The 23158-nt window shown below is 42.7% G+C and overlaps 1 protein-coding gene across 1 annotated transcript in view; it reads left to right on the top strand.

Moving 5' to 3' along the window:
* Positions 1-23158, top strand: part of LOC109897940 (FAS-associated factor 1-like) — an 89448-nt gene that overhangs the window by 33435 nt on the left and 32855 nt on the right. Inside the window, exons 8-13 of the mRNA XM_020492622.2 lie at positions 5035-5118; positions 17352-17447; positions 17558-17684; positions 17784-17847; positions 17964-18045; positions 21461-21615. Of these exons, the coding sequence (XP_020348211.1) occupies positions 5035-5118; positions 17352-17447; positions 17558-17684; positions 17784-17847; positions 17964-18045; positions 21461-21615 (608 nt within the window). The remainder of the gene's footprint in view (positions 1-5034; positions 5119-17351; positions 17448-17557; positions 17685-17783; positions 17848-17963; positions 18046-21460; positions 21616-23158) is intronic.

Genomic DNA, 23158 nt, shown 5'->3' with positions numbered 1-23158 from the left:
GCCGGAGAGAAGTAAATGTAACCACAGGACGTGACCGAGTTGATGGACACCCTATGTAAATCAATGGACAGAAAGTTCCACAGAATGGAATATAATCATGTGCTATCAGAAACCGTTGTACTTGACCCCAGGTTTAAGAAGTTAGCCTGCAGTGATGCCAGAGCGATTGAGGCTCTTCAAAGTATAACCTCAGCAGCAGGGAGGGACAGTCCCAGCTGACTCAGGCACCAGGGCAACAGGAAGAAGAGGGATCAGATGGAGCAAAAGCACCAGCAGTAGTGCCACAAACGTCTGCTGTTTGACGAGAGAGCAGCATGAAGGAATCCCTCAGCAGATGCCATAATGGATGTCCGATCCTATTTGGCTCCTCCAAATAGGATCTGCAGATCCTCTGAGCTGGTGAAAGAACAAGGCCTCGGTCTACCCACGGCTTACTAAAGTCATGACAGGGAGACTGCATAGTGGCCACATCCGTTCCCTCTGAGAGGGTCTTCACGAAAACAGGACAAATAATTACTGAGAAGAAACCGCATCAGCCCCTCAAGTGAGGCAGCTTGCATTTCTGAATGCAAATTTCTCATAAAAGCTAAATATGGCCCGCATTGCTGTGTGCTGCTGGTTATAACATGGCAATAAAGGTGAGCGAAGCGGGACCAGTTTAATGTTTTAAGTGGGATGCTGCAGTTTTGCAAATAATTTTTATTTGATATGATGCAATATTCTATTATGCTGTTCAGATTGTATTAGTTTTGAATGGTTAGATTTATAAGCACTTTGTTTATATACATATTAAAATTATACTTTAATTGCAAATGTTTTATATCCTTTTTCATAAACCAATGCATTTTTAAATGTATTGTGATTTCATTTAATTAGAATTGTTTTAATACCAATCATAGGCAAACTGTTTGACTTGAAAATATACAAAACATATATGTTTTTAGAGCCGTTTGGGAGCCAAAAGAGCTGTCTCTCCTTGGTGAGTTGAGCCGGCTCACTGAAAGAGCCGGAATGCTCATCACTACTCAAGTGGCGCAACCATGGTAACCCCCCCACCCTTCTTACGGCTGAAGTCCCGTTAACGGGACCGATTTGACAACAATCAGTGAAAGTGCAGGGCGCCGAATTCAAACAACAATCTCATAATTAAAATTCCTCAAACATACAAGTATTATACACCATTTTAAAGATAAACTTGTTGTTAATCCCACCACAGAGTCCGATTTTCAAAAAGGCTCTTCGACAAAAGCATACCATGCGATTATGTTAGGTCAGCGCCTAGTCACAGAAACACAGCCATTTTTCCAGCCAAAGAGAGGAGTCACAAAAAGCAGAAATAGAGAGAAAATGAATCACTAACCTTTGATCTTCATCAGATGACAGTCATAGGACTTCATGTTACACAATACATGTATGTTTTGTTCGATAAAGTTCATATATATATCCAAAAACCTCAGTTTACATTGGCGCGTTATGTTCAGCAATGTTTTGCTTCCAAAACATCTGATTTTTGCAGGGCGCCACATCAATTTACAGAAATACTCATCATAAATGTTGATGAAAATACAAGCGTTATACATGTAATTAAAGATATACTTCTCCTTAATGCAACCGCTGTGTCAGATTTCAAAAAAGCTTTATGGAAAAAGCACACCATTCAATAATCTGAGTACAGCGCTCAGAGACCAAAACAAGCCATACAGATACCCACCATGTTGTGGAGTCAACAGAAGTCAGAAATGGCATTATAAATATTCACTTACCTTTGATGATCTTCATTGGAATGCACTCCTAGGAATCTCAGTTCCACAATAAATGTTTGTTTTGCTCGATAAAGTCAATAATTTATGTCCAAATACCAATTTTTTTGTTTGCGTGTTTAGTTCACAAATCCAAATTCACAAGGTCGCAGGCACTTAGTTCAGACGACAGTTCCATTACAGTTTGTATAAACATGTCAAACGATGTATAGATTCAATCTTTAGGATGTTTTATCATAAATCTTCAATAATATTCCAACCGGAATAATTTATTTTCCTTTAGAAAGGAACGGAGCTCATGGCATTCTGCCAGACACCTGACTCAAACAGCTCTTATTCGCTCCCCCTTCACAGTAGAAGCCTGAAACAAGGTTCTGTTGACATCTAGTGGAAGCCTTAGGAATTGCAATCGGAGAAAATGTTACACTTTATATTGGATAGGCAAAGACTTGGAAACCTCAGATTTCCCACTTCCTGTTTGGATTATTTCTCAGGTTTTTGCCTGCCATATGAGTTATGTTATACTCACAGACATCCTTCAAACAGTTTTAGAAACTCCATAGTGTTTTCTATCTAAATAATATGCATATCTTAGCTTCTGGGCCAGAGTAGCAGGCAGTTTACTCTGGGCACCTTATTCATCCAAGCTACTCAATTACTGCCCCCCCAGCCATAAGAAGTTAGAGGCAGTGGAGTTTTTAAAATGTTTATCTCATCTGTGATATTTTGGTTAAACGACTCCGGTCACAAAAAAAAAAAAAAATGTGGGCCAGAACCTGTCACTCCAGTTGGTGAGGTCACAGGGAGTCAATGGTGGTGACATGGTTTGGCCAGCGCAGTAGGCATACTAAATTTAGCCACAGATCTCCCGGCCGTGTAGGCGGAGTTTGTGTTTTCAGACATGAAGTAGTTAAAAATGTGAACACTTTGCTTACATGTTGCGCAGGGCTTCTGAATAAAGTGCACCTGCCCGACAACAGCGCAACACGAAAAATAGGAGGGCCTTTATCGTTGGCATTCCTAGAGAAATGTTTGGTGATTGACTAAGAATGAAGGTGACCACAGATTTTAGAGTATCGGTTAATCCTTTGGAGCACAATTTATAAAAATAATAGTAAATAACGAAAGTTATCCTGGTCTTATATTGATTTTAGGGCAGCTTCAGAGAGAATTAGCCAATATGGTCCTTATAAGCAAACAGGATGAGCCTAATCACTCATTCAGTAATTTCCCAACTCATAGTAGTTTTGTTGAAACATTACTTTGTTTACATGTCAAATTTCAGTTGCTTGCTAATCACAACATTATAGGTTCTTGTTTTCTTTGTCTCCTTGAAGTTCTGTCTACTATGCTCAAGTCAGAAAATTGTGAGATTGTGAAATATTGGAGTTAACATTTTCAGTGTATAAAACATTAGTAACTCCTTCCTAATATTGAGTCGCACCCTTTTGCCCTCAGAACAGCCTCAGTTCATCGGGGCATGGGACTCTACAAGGTGTCAAGTGTTCCACAGGAATGTTGGTCCATGTTGACTCCAGTGCTTCCCACAGTTGTCAAGTTGGCCTTTGAGTGGTGGACCATTCTTGATACACACAAGAAATGGTTGCGTGTTGAAAAACCCAGCGGCTTTGAGTTCTTGGTACAAACCGGTGCGCCTGGCACCTATTACCATACCCTGTTCAAAGGCACAAATCTTGTCTTGCCCATTCACCCACTGAATGGCACACATACACAATCCATTGTCTCACGGCTTAAAAATCCTTCTTTAACCATTCTCTTCCCCTTCATCTATACTGATGAAGTGGATCTAACATCACCTGGTCAGTCTGTCATGGAAAGAGCATGTGTTCTTAATGTTTTGTACACAGTGTAAAGGAGTATGAGATTGGGCTGGCCTGATAGAGTAGGTCTGGTTAAGGTGCCATGGCCTGCTTGCAGTCATCAGTGCCTCTGTATGGGCATTAGTTTGTTGTTTCTCTGAGGCTGCTTTAAGCTCTGACTGGAGACGCTTCATTACAGGCTGGGCGCTAGTGTTTACGCCTGCCTGACGGTCAGCACTCGTAGGAGAAATCCCTGTAGCCCTCTGGTCAAACATGGGTATTACACTCTAATAACACTGGCCACCCAGCCTGACCCCACTGCATGTGTTTTTGACTTGCGTCCTGCTTCAGAGAAGAGAGAATGAATTTTGAATATCATGATCCCATGTCAGTTCTTATGTATAAACTTTTACCAATGCAGGTTCAGGATGGTTCTTACCAGGTGACAACCCCCCCCCCAACAAAAACACTTGTCTGTTGTAAAAATTAAGGAAAATAAATTTGGAAAAGCACTCTACTGAGGGATGTTTGCTCCTCAATCATTTCTGAAATGGTAGTAGATGTTGGGGCTCTGTCTTATACCTTATTAACTAGCAATTTGCTTTAGATCAACTTGATATTAGCAGATTGGTCTGAAAATGTAATAAAGGCTCATTTTGAACTTGAGAGTTCACACACTCCCCATAGACGAGTGTGAGCGCTGCATGCTTTGCTTGGCATCCTCTGTTTTTGTAACATTCTTGGAGTTTCCACGTCTATGGGCACGAGCCTTCCGTCTCACCAAAGATACATCTCCCTCTGAGTGTTAGAGGGAGGATTTGGCTGTGTGTGGAGGGAGCTTTCCACCACAATGGCCAGTTTGCTCAACATCACTATCTGCCCCCGCAGGGTAGTGCATTCTGCAGGCGTAATGCGCTAGAATCCAGCGACCAACACGCTCAGACGACGCCTGCTTTGATCACCCTTGGCCACTGCACATCAGGCTGGCGTTGGGCTTTAAACCAACAGACCAGGGACGGTTGAGCGTGTCGCTCGGGGACGCTGCTAACTGTTTAAAAGCACGGAATGTTATTAAGTGCAAATACACCGCGCATGAATGGGAGAAGAGAAATACTGTTAATTTCAGAGCGTGGTTCTGTTGTTCCTGGGAATTAAGCGAGGCATCCGCAGAATGCAGATAACATGGGGGCTCTTTCTCTGTCCATTGTGCCCTCCCGCCATCTTTGTTATTCCCTGTGATGCTAAAGTGTGTGGCTATCTCTCGGTCTCCTGTGAAGGTGTGGAAGGAACTGTGAAAGCTATGCCGACAGCACACACTGATGTTTTGTCTATTTACTGTTTTTATAGTCTGGTACAGCTTACTTACTGATATTTGCTGTTTAAAATTGGTTTGCTTCACGTTTGATAAACCTGAAATGATTTTCATAATTATTTGCCATTGTCATTTTTTTCAGGTGAAGAGGAATGTTTCAGACCTGATAAACATCCCAGTGCGACACCAACAATGGGAGGGCTGGCCTGCTTCGGCATCTGATTCAGTAAGGAAGAAATACACACCATGTCTCTTGGGAACGACAATTTTGTCTCTGGCCTTTTTATAGCTGTTGTTCACCGACAGTCTTGAAATGCATGAGGAAAATGTGTTCCTATGTTTTCATTTCAAAATATATCTCGTCAAAGATGGTCTTCTAACAGGCCCATTTGACATGTTGGTCTTTATCTGCTGAGCTGTCATGATTTAAAGGTTCATGGCCCTGTTAGGATTTTGCCTAGCCTTCATGGAAAAAACTATTATTTTACAATATGTAGTGAATCCCAATTGAGAGAAACTGTTCAATGTTTTCAATGCTGAAACCATCTGCCCAGATGTTGAAACTAATTAAGTTGCCAAAGACTGTCCCCCATGTCCTTCTGTCTGTAGACATTAAAGCTCACATCATTGAGTGTCACTGACCTCTCCTGCCCGGGGTCATGGTTCCCAGCCATTCAGCTGAACTTAGTCAAAGTGCTCAGAAGCGGTCCTCACACGAAGACCTGAGGAACCCCCCCCCCCCCCCCCCCCGTGCTTTTATTTGACAGCTTAGGCCTATATGTTCCCATGCTAATTGTATGGATGGATATGCAACTGTGCTGTTGAGCACACATTTTGTTGGTGCCTTAAATGTAATCTTTGCTTTTTGAAGTATAAGTTGTTATTGCAGTATTTTATGGCATCTTCACTACACCAAACTGGGTTTGCATGATTATAATAACATTTCTGTTTTAGATATAGTAGTACAGAGTTCAGTAACCTGTTCTGTAAGTGTTTTTTGGTTCAGATGGGAACCCTCTCTTTTCCCATCTACACTCAAAAATTATATTTGACATATTGAATGAAAAATAACTGCACCGTTTTTTAGTTTCTAGTGAAGCTTTTAGGACCTGCTTGGTTGCTCTCTTGTGAAAGCAAATAGGCCTACATTGCAACCATGTATTTTCCTGTAAGGCTGAGACAAAAGGTTCTACTTCCTTTTTGTTCCAAATTGTTTGCTCTTTGTGTGTCTTAAAGCTAAACGCAGTGGCCAAAGGCAACCTCTCAAATGACGTTGTAGAAAACATTAGGAACACCTACCTAATATTGAGTTGCACCCCCTTTTTGACTTCAGAACAGCCTGAATTTGTTGGGGTATGGACTCGACAAGGTGTCGAAAGCGTTCCACAGGGATGATGGCCCATGTTGACTCCAATGCTTCCCACAGGTGTGTGGTGGACCATTCTTGAGACGCGGGACACTGTTGAGCACGAAACGCCGTCTGGCACCTACTACCATACCCCTGTTTAAAGGCACTTAAATATTTTGTCTTGCCTATTCACCCAATGACACGCATACACAATCCATGTCTCAAGGCTTAAAATCCTTCTTTAACCTGTCTCCTCCCCTTCACCCACACTGATTTTGAAGTGGAATTAACAAGTGACATCAATACGGGATCACAAGTTGTACCTGGATTCACCTGTTTAGACTATTTCAATGAAAGAGAATGTTTTGTACACTGTATATTTTAATTGTTATCCATCTCTTTCATTCGACGGGCACTATACTCTTGCTGAGAAATCATGTCCAATCAGAAACCACAGTAAAGTGTACAATGTCACTTCACAGCCCTTTGAACCCACCAACTCTCACTTCCCAGAATATGAGTGAGTGAATATGAGTGAGCCTTGACTTGACCAAAGTGCTAAGGTAGCTTGGGGATTAATAGAAAGTGGGTGTATGTCATAGGCATGTGCCTTGCCATAGCCTGGCTAAGGTGGCTCTCTGCTCCCATGTTTCCTGGGAAGAGATATTAAAAGCCTTGATTGCAATAATGGCCCTCTCCAGACCCTTATTGAATTGTCTCTCTGAGCATTACACAGAAAAGCCCTTGCATGCCAGCCTGGCTGTTTCATTGCAGATCTCATTAACCCCGCCTCATCTCTGGGGATTTGTACCAATAAACATGGCTTCAAATTACATTTTCAAGGAGTCAGAATCGATGACTACTCTTCAGCTCTGCTTTCATTATTCTCAGCGTATGCTTTCACTTATTGTTTTGTGTGGGGGGGGGCAGAATTCCCTTTTTAACGTGTAATAATTTTATGTTTATTCAATTTGTAGATCAATATTGTTCAAACCAAGAGGTTTTATTACCACCCGGCAGTTTTATAATTAAAGACCCAAGACCCGTTGCAATATCAGAAATTATTGCGTGAGTGTCTACGTTCAAGTGAATGTGGAGGGGAAAAAATTCAGTCACAGATAAACGACATCTACATATTTGGTAGATTACAGGCGTTATATTGGTGATGGCATAGTCATGTACTGTACACTGCTGGAGCAGCTCTCTGGAGTTAAAGATCATTTCACAAGCTCCGCTGGGCGCCACCTCTGCCAGCCACTCCAACCCACACAGCCTTTTGGCAACCAATTGCCACGAGTCACTTTCATTTAGATCCTTGTGAATGTTGAAAATATAAGGCTTTGAATTGTCTAATTATAGATTTAGCAGCTAATTGATTGACTTATTTGACCTACTTCTGTTTTATAATTGTGTTTTATGCTCAAATTGAAATGTTCTATGATTGTTGGGTTGCTTTTCTTTTTTTTGTACATGAAAGCAAACCGGGTAGGAGCTTACTTTTGGAGAAATTAGTTATTTCTTTCCGTACTTCACGTCCCTGGTACTGTGCCTACATTGTGTGTAGCGCCACAAAAGGTTAGCCTACATAAAAATGACATCCGAGCAGGAAGAAACCTCTTGTTTTGTATGACAATGTGATTCAGTGAGGTAACTTGATATTTCAAATGGAAAGGAAGTGAAATATAATCACAGAGAGTAAAGGGAAATGCAAGCAACCTGGCCACAGAAATGAGAGTGATGCTCATTTGGCAGTATAAGCCTATATCCATGGTGCCTTACATTATGATGAAGCTGATGCTCAAATCAAAAGATGTTTGGGATTGGCTGTGATGAAAAACCAATAAAGGCACATTTATGAGGAAACAGTTGTTCCTTGAGGTAAAGGGCCGTTGACTCCCTTGGTGTGAAAGATGATTGGTCTGTTGTGAGACCTTCTTATTACAATTTCCTTCCTTCACATATCTGAGAAATCAAGCCGAGCCAGGCAGTAGGCGCTCTGGCCGTTCTGATTGACAGGGCGATCCTGCACCTTTGGGAGTGATTGACAGACAGTGGGACATCCTTATTAGACTCTCTTGTTTTCTCTGCTGCCATAATTGCTGACATTTATCCAGTGTTTCATGGTGTTTGCTAATGTATTAATGCAGCCACTCTCAGAGGGCTCCGCGCCCGTCGCCGAGTCTCCCGGCTTTTAATGGATTCTCTAGTTGACAGGCCCGTGCAGGCTTATTGGGGCCTGCTGGTTGCCGTAGCGACAGGGCTCAGTGATAAGCTGAGAGAGAGCCCCCTGTGATTGCTGTCTTTAGGTGACATTCAGTGGGCCTAGACTCTGAGGGGGACATGAGCTCTTTGGAGGAGAGACTGTGTAGGCGGTCTCTATCCATTGCCCTCTAATGACCAAATACATTTGCTAATGCTACTTTGAGTCAGGGCTAAAAGTAAGGCGGTCTGGTACCGTGTCCCAGCAAAATAGATAGTGGGGGGTTAGGCTCATGTTTTACCGGTACGGCTATCACAATAATTCAAACAAAATGTCAAACTGTAGGCTATTACACAATTCTTTGTCATTAGTGTATGTCAGAGGCATGAAAAATGAGCGAATGGACTTGAAAACAGGTGGTATAGCCTATGCTCCACATTTTGCGAAGGCAGAGATGGGTGGCCGACAACACGCTCGCGGACATGAGTATACCCATACTTTCTGGCCTAATGACATTTGCCAAATGTCATTACACATTTTGGTGTTTTGTGTAACAGATGTCTTCTATTCACCACTGTTTTAGAGGATGAAATGTACACGGGTAGCCTAGTAAAGGAGCCCTTTTGAAGTGATTATTTCACATTTGGAAGAGAACATGACTGGTTGTGTTTGCCACAATAAAAGGTAATAAGTTGTAAAAGTTAAATGTAAAATCTTTATGACCTGGCCCACACAGATCCTATGGAATTAATAGTGATTCTATATGTACTTCTATGATAAGGCCCACATTTTTATGGGCGCATGTGCGAGCACACACACAGGTCCCGTGCCGGGAAGAAATTTCATTTACATTCACTCCTGCATTGATTGCTCTAATACATAAAAATAAAAATAAATCATCCAAAGTGTTCCTCATTATCTTGGCCACTTCTTGGATCCCCTAGTCTGTGAGCATAGTGGTAGGCATGTGACAATTATGGAATTTGGAGTAATGTGGCAAATGGCCACAGTTGCCAAATTTTTAAAATGTTTTGAGCTTGAAATGCACCTTCTCCTAAAATTGAATTATTTAGAAGTTTGACGATTTATTTGAGTTCACGGTTATTGTCCATGATTGTCGGTTATACGATAATTGTGCCAGGGCTACATGGTGGTAAAACACCCCGCTGTTGATCCAGCAGCAGACCGGCATTCCTTTCCCACTGTGACTCTCTGTGGAGAAGCCGGTGATCAGAGTTGCCTGTGTGAACCTCACACACTTGGTGCAGGACCCCTGATCCTAATCAGGAGTGACATATCTGCAGCAGCAAGGAGGAACCTGAAAAGGGACCAACAGGTGTTTAGGGTGGGGCTTCTTTATTCTTTTCTTCTCTTCTCCTCCGTCTTTATTTTCTCTTTCTCAGGCTCTGTTGTCCCCCTTCATCAAAGAGTTGTTGAACAAGGTGCTATTGGGGCTCTGGGTGCCGTCAGTGCAGCTGTCAGTGGTAATTATCTCACTCACAGCCAGAGACCTAATCCAAACACTGCCTGAAAAAAAGAAACAGAAAGAGAATAAGAGAAAGAGGGAGAGAGGGAAAGAAAGAGAGCCAGCGAGGGGGGCTGAGAGAATTATTTCCCTGCTTCGCTCCCCAATGCTTAGAAGCTTCAATGCAAGTGTTAATTAAAAGAATCCAAAAAAGAGGAGCTTGTTCATTGTGTAAGGATGGAAGAGAAGGTCAGTGTGGGGGGGGTTAACCTCTCCCCTATGCCTTGCGGCGTTCCGTCACAGAGCTGTGGAGCTGCACTTGTCCCAAAGCATCAGTGGAAGGCACGGGGTCAAAGCTTGGCTTGGGTGAGCGCTCAACTTTTATTCCTTTTTTTGGGCACACATGTCATCCCTCCCCTCAAGGTCCCCCATTGACTCGGGAAGTGATCAACTTTATTTCTACACATATTAGGGCCTCTGAAGAGAAAAGCCTCTTATTGTCAAGGGGGTCCACTCGGCCGCTGTTAAATTCTCACGTTTGATTGCCACTCGATTGTCGAGGCTAGAGGAAAAGAGCATGGCATTCCTTCACATCTCAAAGCCGTCGTCGCTGTCCTGCTCAATGGGTCAGCCTCTCAAACCCCTGTGTCAATCATTTTCTTTAACAGCACTTTGCTTTCTATGGTCCACTGTTTGAAAATGTGCTATTTCAAACCAACAAAGTGTGTCAACCTAACTCAATTTACAGTCTAGAATATGTCCATCCAATTCCTTTTTATAAATTTAATAAAATCAACATGGCTACATAATGTCTCCACCATTTCCTATGACCGAAAACAGCTTCTTGCATCTCCGCCTGATACGGCAACTGGGGCCTAGCTCCCTGCCATCCAGAACCTCCATACCAGGCACAAATTGTCAGACTCCAGCCACCCAGGCCATAGACTGTTCTCTCTGCTACCGCAGGACCCTGAACCAACAGGACCCTGAACAGCTTCTACCCCCAAGCCAAAAGACTGCGAAATAGTTAGCCAGGTGGCTACCTGACAATCTGCATTGACCTTTTTGCAATAACTCTCTTGACTTTTCACATATGCTGCTGCTACTGTTTATCTATCCTGTTGCATAGTTACTTTATTCCTAATTATATGTGCATATTTCCCTCAATTACCTCGTATCCCTGCACATCGACTCGGTACTGGTACCCTATGTATGTAGCGAAGTTATAGTTAAGCATTGTGTACTTATGTGTATAGGCTGTTATTACTTTTCTATTTCTCTAATGACTTTTTTTCTGCATTGTTGGGAAAGGCCTCTAAGTAAGCATGTCACTGTTAGTGTACACTTGTTTACAAATCATGTGATTTAATAAAATAAAATTGTGCTTACCCTTGCACCTCCATTACCTTGTACCCCTGCACATCGACTCAGTACTGGTACTCCCTGTAAATAGCTTGTTATTGTTATTAGTTATTTACTGTATATTTATTCCTCGTGTCACTGTTTGTATTTTTTATTGTTGTAATTTTTTTATCTTTAACTCGTTATTGTTGGAAAAGGACCCGTAAGTAAGCGTTTCACTGTAAGTCTACACCTGTAGTTGTGACAGAACGTTTTATTTGATTATACAAGGATATTTAACCCGCTAAATAATTAGTGTGGGTAGATTTTTGTTATATGAACAATGTAATGCAATTATACTAAGTTTACTACCTAGGTGTTCCAGTGCTCTTTAGTTGTCTCAGCCTAGGCCTCTTCTGTAATGTACATTTTGCTTTTAATTAGTTGTGAAAGACGAACACTATCTGCCATGTCAGTATGTGTGGGCCGTGGAACTCACAAGGCCACATAGGAAGGCCATGACTAGAAGATGAATGACTTCGGCTGCTTCTTCTACACGGCTTTTCTGCTTCTTCCCCTGGCCCTGTGCTGCACAGCAGGGAAATGGGTATGGACCACGGCAGGATATTGCTCATGATTTATTTGTCAAGGGAATACTGTGTTTCTGGTGTTTTTTGCTTAGCCGTTTAGCGAGTGGGAATTTGAAGTACAATGGTCAAGAGAGAACCTTATTTCTAGCGCCAGAAGTAATTAACAGTAAATTCTCAAATGACTGATGGCTCTCTCTGATATTTGGGCATGTTGTTTTTATAAGCCAGAAAAGCATGTGGTGACTGAGGACGAGTGGTTACGCTATTTTCTGGCTGAATCACTTTAAAAGAGATGTGGAAAACTCCAGCAGTCACTCTGCTTTTGAAACTCAATTGCTGTTGCATGGAATTGGCTCCTGATTCAACAATTCCCAGCTGGTCTTTGTTGGCTATAGCACCTGACAATAGCAAAGATTTCCACCCCCTGCTGTTGACTGCCAGGGACTCTCCCTTTTATCTGTCAGTGTGTCAATCACAGCATTCTGTTTAAACCTCCAGTTAATGCCACGCGTTTCTCAAGCGGGGAACGAGGAGGTCAATACATTTTTACAGTATTAATGAACTACAGTCGATGAGTGATGACTTGGTTTGCTAATATTGATTATGAACAGATTAAAACAGTATTGCTGAGTAGCGATTGTTTGTGACAATGCTTTTATTCATGCTCTTTAATATTGTCAGTGAGGGTTTTTCGTTGTGGTCAGATTCAGATCGGACTTACATGCGCTCACTTCTGTTTTAGACTGTCATACTTAAAAATGAAATAATGAAAGCCTTTTAACACATGCCGTATTGATTTATGGCTGTGATCATCCCTTTCTCAGAGGGCAGGTCAGTGAGCGACACTGAGGTAAAAAGATGGCTGCTAGTGTTGCACACTATACTGAAACTTTTGTACCTTATTGAAAAACGATTCGCTATTCCAATTTGTTACTTTTGGTACTTCTGTCATGTGTGTCACGTCGTCTACTGATTTTGAGAGAGGCTCAAGTCAATCAGCGCAGCCGAATTCCCCTTATTATAACGCACTGTGCCTGCTCCACTTACTGCTAGCTCTATCCTGTCCTGAGAAACCACTGCACTGGGAGTCGGCTGCAAAGAAGTTAACACACTTAAATTATGCAACATGGCATGTAGAATTGTTTAAATTGTTAATTACTGTTCACATAACAATGTCCGTTACAGTCTAGAAACTTTACAATCAGTGCCGTATTAAGAAATCATAGGCCCCGGGGCTTTGTTTTCTTAATAGGTCTCATGCCCCCCTTTCTGGCACACCATCATTTTCTGTAAACAAATATGTGCACCAAGATGCATTTTGACGCGTGGTAAATTTACTGTTGAAGAAGAAGCCCCTTTATAATAAAGCCATCAACGTTTGCCATGTGTCGTAGGCTACAGTTGAGCGCAGGCGTTTTTACAATTTCCACACATGAGGATAATTTTTTTGGGGGCCTGGTGCAAACATTTAACACCTGCTCTTTCCTTGACTTAGACTGACCAGCTGAATTGAACTGACTGTGTGTGAATGACATTGTCTTAATGAGACCGCACACATTTTTATATAGATAATATATAAGGTTTTTGTACTTTTTTTTTGTGCTGCCTCTTGGTCCTCCCACGAGCCTGGCCCAGGGGCTTCAGCCCTGGTAAGCCCCTGCTTTAACCCGGCCCTGTTTACATTGCAAGAAGATACCAGGTTGCTTCCAGCTTTGTAGGCTAACTTTCCTTGCTACCTTACAGCTGAAGCTAACATTAATTAGTGTTTGTGATATGCAAACCATAACACTAAATATTGCTTATTGTCACCAAAAAAGTGATTTATTAATTTCCTCTCCCCGCCTCATCTCTGGCAAGATAATCTTTGCTCTAGCCTCAAACTGACTGTGTGTGAATGATGTCATAGGTCTTAGACTGCACACATTTTTATGAAGGGAGAGATGGCTTCTTCCATGCAAATGTTGTTGATCAATACAATAAAAAAGTCCCAAATGTAGCCCAATGAAATCAGCCAAAACAAGCTCAATAACTCAATGCATGCACACACTCCTATTGAATATACATTCACCTCTATTATGGACTGGCCTCTGCTACATCTTGATTTACCCAGTTTATCATTTAAATAAATTATTACTGTTATGTTTTTAGATTTGCTAACTGTCAATTTACTGTATAATTGATTCATTAATAATGCATCTTCATGCAAAATCTTGATGATATTGAACTCTAGATCTGTCTGGAACAAGTGCCATTCTGTGACTTTGGCTAATATTATTTTTGTGGCCGTGGTATCATTTTGGTATCGCATATCGTGATACTAAACCTGGTTTAGGTATCGAAGTCAAAATTCTTAGATTGGGACAACACATGGGTACTGGGGTCCCATCACTCTCCTTAGCCTCTACCCTATCCCTTGGTCTAGCCGTATAGACCGTCTTTAATGAGTCCCACCTCTGTGGTAGGTGACATTTACAGTGTCTATAGTTAGGTTGTCCATAAACCTTGAATATATATTCCCCATAACAGGCTGGATAAACTTTGCTTTATTCTAATCATATCAGAAAAAAATAAATGATTTATCTGTGAATGCTGAACTTGGATCTATTTCTCCCATGACTCCTCCTTTCAGTGGGGTCCGAAATTGACACCCTTGATAAAGATGACCAAAGAATTACTGTATATAATATAAGGTTGAATCGTACTATACCGGCTCCGGCGCTTGTCCTATGTGGCAGGGCATGAGACTACAAAGGGAAGCACAGCCGTGATCTGCCCAGTGAATCAAGCCTACCAGACAAGCTAAATTACTTCTATGTTCGCTTCAAGGTAAGCAACAGTGAAGCATGCATGAGATAACCAGCTGTTCCAGACGACTTTGTGATCACGCTCTCCGCAGCCGATGTAAGACCTTTTAAACAGGTCAACATTTACCAGGCCTCGGGGCCAGACGGATTACCAGGACGTGTAATCTGAGAATGCGCTGACCAACTGGCAGGTGTCGTCACTGACTTTTTCAACCTCTCCCTGTCTGAGTCTGCAATGCCAACATGTTTCAAGCAGGCCACCGTAGTCCCTGTGCCCAAAAAGGCGAAGGTAACCTGCCTAAATAACTACCACATAGCACTCAGGTTGGTAATCATGAAGTGCTTTGAGGCTGGTCATGGCTCACAACACCATTATCCCAGAAGCCCTAAACCCACTCTAATTTGCATAGCGCCCCAACAGAGCCACAGATGACACAATCTCTTTTGCACTCCACTCTGCCTTTTCCCACCTGGACAAAAGGAACACCTACGTGAGAATACTATTCATTGACTTCAGTGCAGCGTTCAACACCAATGGGCCCGCAAAGCTTATCACTAAGCTAAGGACCCTGGGACTAAACACCTCCCTCTGCAGCTAGATCCTGGACTTCCTGATGGGCTGCCCCCAGGTGGTAAGGGTAGGTAACAAACACATCTGGTAGGCCTGATCACAGTGGTAGGCCTGATCATGACGATGATGTGAGAGCCGGTAGGGAGGAGGTCAGAGACCTGGCCTTGTGGTGCCTGGATTACGACCTCTCCCTAGATGATTGTGGACCACAGGAAAAAAGGAGCACCGAGTACATCCCCATTCACATCGACGGAGCTGTCAAACTTCAAGTTCCTTGGTGTCCACATCCCCAACAAACTATCATGGTCCAACACACTAAGACAGTCGTGAAGAGGGCACTACAAAGCCCTTCAGGAGACTGAAAAGATTTTGCATGGGTCCTCAGATCCTCAAAAGGTTATTCAGCTGCACCAGCGAGAGCATCCTGACTGGTTGCATCACTGCCTGGTATGGCAACTGCTTGGCCTCCAACTGCAAGGCACTACAAAGGGTAGTGCGTACGGCCCAGTACATCACTGCCATCCAGGACCTCTATACCAGGCAGTGTCCGAGGAAGGCCCTAACAATTGTCAAAGACTTCAGCCACCCTAGTCAGACTGTTCTCTCTGCTACCTCACTGCAAGTGTTACCGGAGCGCCAAGTCTAGATTCAAGAGGCTTCTACCCCCAAGCCATAAGATTCCTGAACAGCTAATCAAACGGTTACCCATACTATATGCATTGTCTCAGTATTTGAATTGTTTATTTTATACAGCCATTTTTGCTCCTCTATCAACGGTGTCAATCATTTCAGACCCCACTGTATATTTATACTGAAATAAAATAAAGTATGTGGACACCCCTTAGTGGATTCTGCTATTTCAGCTACACCCGTTGCTGACAGGTGTATAAAATTGAGCGCACGGCCATGCAATCTCCATAGACAAACATTTGCAATAAAAATGGCCTTACTGAAGAGCTCAGTGACTTTCATCGTGGCACCGTTATAGGATGCCACCTTTCCAACAAGTCAGTTCGTAAAATCTCACTACCAAGTTCCAAACTGCCTCTGTAAGCAACATCAGTACAATAACTGTTCGTTAAAGTTTGGCGGAGGAGGAATGATGGTCTGTGGTTGTTTTTTGTGGTTCAGGCTAGGCCCCTTATTTCCAGTGAAGGGAAATCTTAATGCTACAGCATGCAATGACTTTCTAGATGATTCTGGGTTCGACTCCGGGTATGGAAACGCCTTTTGGGGGCGGCAGGTAGCCTAGTGGTTAGAGCGTTGGGCCAGGAACCGAAAGGTTGCTGGATCAAATCCCCGAGCTGACAAGGTTAAACAAATCTGTCATTTTGCCCCTGAACAAGGCAGTTAACCCACTGTTCTCCGTTAGGCCGTCATTGTAAATAAGAATTTGTTCTTAACTGACTTGCCTAGTTAAATGTTTACATGATTTGTTTTTTTACATAATGGTTTGTTGAGATCGGTGTGGAAGAACTTGACTGGCCTTCACAGAGCCCTGTCCTCAAACCCCATCGAAAACCTTATGGGTGAATTGGAACGCCGACTGCAAACCAGTCCTAATCGCCCAACATCAATGTCCGACCTCACTAATGCGCTAGTGGCTGAATGTAAGCATGTCCCTACAGCAATGTTCCAACATCTAGTGGAAAGCCTTAACAGATACTGCTGTTATAGCAGGTCATGATTTTGTAATGAGACGTTTGACGAGCAGGTGTCCACATACTTTTGTTCATGTATTGTATAAATGCAACATTCAACAATTTCAAAGATTTTACTTAATTACTGTTCATATAAGGAAATCAGGCAAATTGCAACCTCAACTTGTGAAATCTGTGGCATTTAGTTACAGAATTGCACATTTTATAGGGCATTCTGTTGTCCCCAGCACAAGGTGCACCTGTGTAATGATCATGCTGTGTAATGATCATCTTCTTTGTCAGGTGGATGGATCATCTTGGCAAAGGAGAAATGTTCACTAACAGGGATGTAAACAAATGTGTGCAAAAAGTTTTTAAGAGAAAAGGTTTTTGTGTGCATCAGTGTATTTTAAAGGTTAAAATTGGAATGAATAGATTAAGTTCATTCAGATTTTTTATTGTAAATATTTTTTACTGATCTCAGTGATTTCTATCCCCAGATGACACTAGCTGCCTCTGGAATCAGCTACCCCTGCCATCACCTCGGTGTGTGTCGAAGGTCCTCACCAGCCAACACCCGGGAGCCAACAGAAGAGGTAGAGAGAGAGAGAGACACACACACACACACACACACACTTGGCCTTCTTTTACATTTTCTATTGTGTTTTGATAGGTCAACAATACTGAAGTGAATGTGTTTATACAGTGCGCAGATGTTCACATGGTAAGTGACAGCGAAGGGGATGACTTTGAGGATGCATCTGAATTTGGAGTGGAGGAATCAGAGATGTTCGGAATGGGGACTTCTACAGGCTGTCGGAAAGCCCCCTTGAGTACGTACCTCACTGAGTGTGATGCTGCCACTCTATTCAAAAAGCTTGATTTATTGTTTATCAATCTGTTATTAAGCTAATGCTTTTTACTCTCTGCAGTGCCAGAGAACACTGAAAATGAAGTAGATGCCTTACTGCACTTTACTGCTGAATTTACCACAAGGTAAGTTTTTAGTATTGTTTCATCGTTAGTATCAAAAGGGGTCTGTGCTTCTTAAAAGATGTGGAAGTTCATGCATTCTTGCTTATTGATCTATCTCCTTTTTGTGTTTGCTGCAGGTATGGAGAATGTCATCCAGTGTTCTTCATTGGGACTTTGGAGGCTGCATCTCAAGAGGCCTTCTATGGCAAAGCCAGAGATGTAAGTAACAATACAGGAGCCTGTCTCGGTAGTATGATTTACAGGTTTACAGGACATGATACTATACGATCATTGTCGATGCTTATTTATTTTTTAAATGCTTGGATGGTTTTTAAAATAAAAAGTTGGAGTGTTTGTTCAAAAAGAGCCACCATTTGATTCCTCTCATAAAGCTCATAAAATGTGTTTCACGACAGCTGCCACTTTATTTTTAGCCCACAATTTTTCTTCATTTTTCTGCTTTGTCCTTTTAACGAGGGTTGTATCAACTGACAGCTTGTGTGGATTACTGTCTTATTAGAATGGGAGAACACAGCAAGATGTTTGGGGGGTTTTAGACCATGAGGCAGAGGCTCGGTTGGCGTCTTGCCTGTCTCCCAGCTGATATCCTCTTCGCTAAGCCAGTGCAATATGGCCCCCTCGCTGTGGATATCCTCTCTGTGGTGCAGCCGGAGACTGTACATTGTGTCAATGAAAATAAACCAATATGAAGGGACACATGCAGCTGACCCCCAGCTCACTGCCTGTAGGCCTGGAGGAGATGAGACTGGAGAAACGCACACACATTTGACTCCCACTGATGTGACCATTGGGTGTCAACTATACCGAAACCTCCCCACCACCACCACCGTCCTCTTGACAAAATTGGTCTAAATCGCTCCCTTGTCATTGCAACTAGTTGTTCATTAAGTGGATATTGGAACGGTGCACATTTCAGGAGAAGGGGGGCCGTGGAGAGATTTTGCTCAGTCTCAAAGGCTGACGGGCTAATCACTAAGTAAAACACTACATTTGATGAAGTGTTTCTGGAGGGGGAGATGCGCCTCAATCCAGCCTTAATGAAAATGCTTTGGGCTGCTGAGCCCTCCAGGGGATCAGCAGTAAGGCTCTTCAGACAGGCCACCCATCACTGCCAAGGCTCTTCTTAAATCCCCTTAACGGTGTGGTTAATCGGAGTAACCCTGCTCTCACTCGCACAAAGACACGCATCAAAATTCATAGCAGTGCCGGGGTGAGGGTTTTATCACACTCAAGTATCCTCTTAAATCCCCCGTAATTTAGCAAAAGAGCAATGAGGGGGAAAGAGGAGAAATCGATACCAGTTGGGAAATGGATAAACATATTTTCATTCATCCCTCCCTGCTCTGGTGAAAGTGATCATTTTAGTGGCTTTTAATATTATCATTTGTTTCTACTAGAACAGTTCCAGTCAGGTGAACTGAAGCCCAGCTGAATATTTAGACTATTAGTTTCAACTGTGTAAAGACTATTATTTTAATGCAATTCTACAATTGAATGCTATTGCTTTGTATTCACTTCATTTCATTATTGCGCCTAAAAAAAAACATAAATTCAGAAGTGGTTAGACTAAATATAGCTATTAATACAAAATCATGTGTTTTCAATCGGTTCAATTATGTACCTACCATCTGTTAAAGCGTTGATCTGAATGTGTGTTCTCAGTGTGTGTGGGGTCAGGGGAGCAGTAATTTGAGGTCTTCATTTTGAAGTGTTTGCTTTTCTTGAGGCTGCTGTGGATGATCACTTTCACCCGTTTCCTCCACTCCCCAACACGGGATATAATTAAAAATGTCCTCCCACAACACAGTACATAAAGTACATAAACTGGCTGGCTGTCACAAATGAGATATGGTAGTGTGTTTATCAGGGGCCACAGTTATCAGGCAGGTGTATTTTTACCTTATCCTCTAAAGGCCCATACTACAGAAACTCATTTGTAAAACAAAACAAATGGCTGTTTTCTCACTGGTGTCGTGTTGCATTCTCATAACAATCTGTGTCTGTGTGATGTGGTTAAAGATGAGTTAGGTTCTACATTTTGTTCTGCCAGTTGTCACTCTATTCAGCCCCCAGTGGAGCACCTGTGTGGGAGAATTCCTACTCATGTTGCAGATAATCATATGGTCCAGGCCGGACACAAAAAAGCAGCCGTATGTGAGCTGAGCCCATTCTGGTTGCCAGCTCCTGGCCAACGGCTACCTGGTTCACATGGCTCTGGTCGACACTAGAAGAGGAACAGACAAGAGTGAACACTGACAGGGTGCTGTGTGAAAATCACTACAGTCTGGCTCACAGAACAGATCGGTTTTCTCAAGCTTCTTCACTCTCCTCCTCTTCCCCTTGTCTGTATGGTGAACAGGTGGGATGATTCACACCAGCGGCTTTTGGGTCACTTTCTAGCTCGGGTTGAACCTAGTAATTTAGTTTTACAGGTGATTTGTCCCTGCTTAGAAATGCACTACAAAAGATGAAACGTGAAAGATGGGGAACAGTTAGAGAAGACCGTTTAAGTAAAACGATGAACTTTGATTGGGTGTTATTAGAGAAGAGGGCTTTTCCCTTTTCTTTACAGAATGTATGTTTTTGAACCTACGGTTTGTGAAAATGTCCTCCGGAGACTTAGCACTTTCTATAAGTTGCAGAGGGACGAGTGTGTGTGCGTGTCCATGCACCTACGTGCACGTATGTATAAGATAATGAGTGTGTGCGTGTCTCATTTCGTCTTTTGTGAGAAGAAAAAAAAAACTCTCCTCAAGGCTGCATTTGCTTGTCTTCTCAGCATGAGTGTTTAATCTTTTCAGGGCGTTCAATTGGGCCACTGAATTAGCCCCAAGCTCCTTCCCGCTAGGAACCAGGGAGCTTATTCTAAACCTCTAATCGCTGAGCAAACACAGCAGTGCTCTCCCACTCCTTTTCTACACAGGCCACAATATAGCACAACTTTCTTTTTTACTTTCCCTCACTTTTCTGCCTGTGTGGATTTTGCTTTTGGTATATAGAGCAGCTCCTGAGAAATGAGCTCCTTCGAGTGTTGTAAGGAACATAGGGGGTTAGAAAGAAATTTGAGTGAGTGTTCTGTAATTTAGAGGGCTTTATTTCCTACATCATCCAAGAGAACCTTTTGTTTGTGGCTGTGTTTGTTTTTTAATGAGTTGTCAGTGAGTCTTGAGAATCTGTGGATCATATGGTGTCTATCCATGGATTTAGAGCATTGTCAATATTGTCCGCTCCTGCTGTTAACCTGAGAAGGCCAATGGCATTTGGTGTAAAATAAAGTGATTTTGTCTGTTTTTGTTTTCTCATTGGCCGCCTCAAAGGAAGTTTTATTTACTCCCTGTTCATTTGATTTTGTGTGTTTTGCGTTTGACTGGTTTGGCCTTGTCTGTGAAAGCAGTCTCTTTACTCGCGGTCTCCTGTCGAACGACGTGCGAAAGCTGTATAAAACCTCTCCCTTCAATGATAATATAACCAGACTCTGAGCAAGGACACTTGTCTCCCCTTTCCAGTGCTGTATTGGGTGAAGCCCCTGTTTCAGGGTCTGGCTGGTCATTAACTCATTGGCTTCTAAATCCTCACACCTCTAATGAAATACCTCTGCTGTCCGTTTCCACAGAGAAAACTGCTGGCAATCTACCTCCACAACGACGAGAGTGTGCTCGGCAACGTCTTCTGCTCCCAGATGATGTGTGCAGACTCCATAGTGTCCTATCTGAGCCAGAACTTCATCACATGGGCCTGGGATGTCACTAAAGAAGCTAACAAAGCCAGGTATGTCTAAGTATATGCCCTCATCACATCTCAGGAATCCACTACTGGAGAACAGACTGACTATTAGAGAATCTGAGAAGTGGATAATATTCAGCCCCCAGTCGCCAACTCCGCACCACCTTCTCTTTAACTCAAGCCCCTCTTCATCGGGAAGGGGGATGTGTGCTAACAAAAGCACTTGTGTTTGCAGTATGAGGCCCCAATTGGGCAATCTTCACTAATCTGCCTCAATGGAGGGTCAGTTCGAAATGAAGCTCACATGAAGTCTGCGTTGCCTGGGAGACAATATCTATTTACCCAAGGCTGAGGGAGTTGTCTTATCAACGTGACAACAACTTTATCTCTCCTCCGTAACTTCACAACAGTTAGTTTCCGATTCACAGCATATTCCAACTCCTTCTTTCCACCTAGGCTGTGGCTGTTCCAGTATGTGACTCCGTGTGCTTAGCATTACCCAACTACACTCTCAAGCCTTCCACTCTTGACCCCAAAGCCAGGCTGGCCTCTCCCTGGCCTTGCTCTCCTCCTCCCCTAGCCAAGGGGGAGAATGAGGTTGCGGCCCAGGTGTGATGTCTGCTGTGGGGAGGATGGAGGAGGAGAGAGGGCCCGGCCGGTAGCCAGATGGAGGTTTGATTGGGGCACAGCAGTAGCCTCTTGCTCCGCGGCAGGCCCTAGATTTTCCTTCCACTAGACTTCAGGGCTAAGCCCACCCCCTGGTAGGAGGCGTTTACGAAAAACCGGGGGTGAGGCTCAGACACTGACCTCACTCCTTTTTTATTTCCTTTAAGGATATTCCTTCCCTCTTTCTGTACCCTTTCTCCCTTTGCTTCTTGCTTTTTGCGCCCAGCTGAGCCTTTTTATTGCAGATTAAAGGCAAGCAACATCTGGAGCTGTTTTCCCCAAGTTCTCACACACTCATCTCTGCACCAGTATCCCTGCACATTGTAAATATGGTATTGGATCTGACCCTGTATAATAGCGTCTCACTTCTCGTGTTCTTGTTTTTATTTCTCGTATGTTTTTGTTCTGTCTAATGTTATTTTTAACATGATTTTTAACAATGATTATTGCTCTGTAAGCTCTGTTGGGTTTGGAGCTTGCAAGAAAGGCATTTCACTGTGACATTAATACTTGAAACTCTTAGGTTAATCCTGAGTCACTGATGATGGGCACGAGTCGCAGTGACTAACTATAAAGAAGGTATCCTAATTTCTAGGGCCTCAGTGTAAAATGAGCCACTTAGGTTGCCTCTGTATTATCACAGTCCTCTTAGTTTAGTTATTAATTATTATGCATAAAGCCAGATCTGCTGAAAACATGCCAATTGTCACCCATGGGAAATGTCTCTGAAATACCACATGGACACTGAACCTCATACACAGCAAATATTTAACTTATTTATGAATAAATGTACTCTGAAACTACATCTTTCATTTTGTAATCCGTTTTGCTTTTGGTTCTATGTTTTGTGTTTTGACTGCCCACTTTCGTACCACATCTCGTCTATTTTAATGCATCATATGGTGCTGTACTGATCAATAAT

The sequence above is a fragment of the Oncorhynchus kisutch genome, linkage group LG10 (genome assembly GCF_002021735.2).
Source record: "Oncorhynchus kisutch isolate 150728-3 linkage group LG10, Okis_V2, whole genome shotgun sequence".
In the NCBI taxonomy this organism is placed as follows: Eukaryota; Metazoa; Chordata; class Actinopteri; order Salmoniformes; family Salmonidae; genus Oncorhynchus; species Oncorhynchus kisutch.
This window is presented reverse-complemented; position numbering and strand designations above follow the sequence as displayed.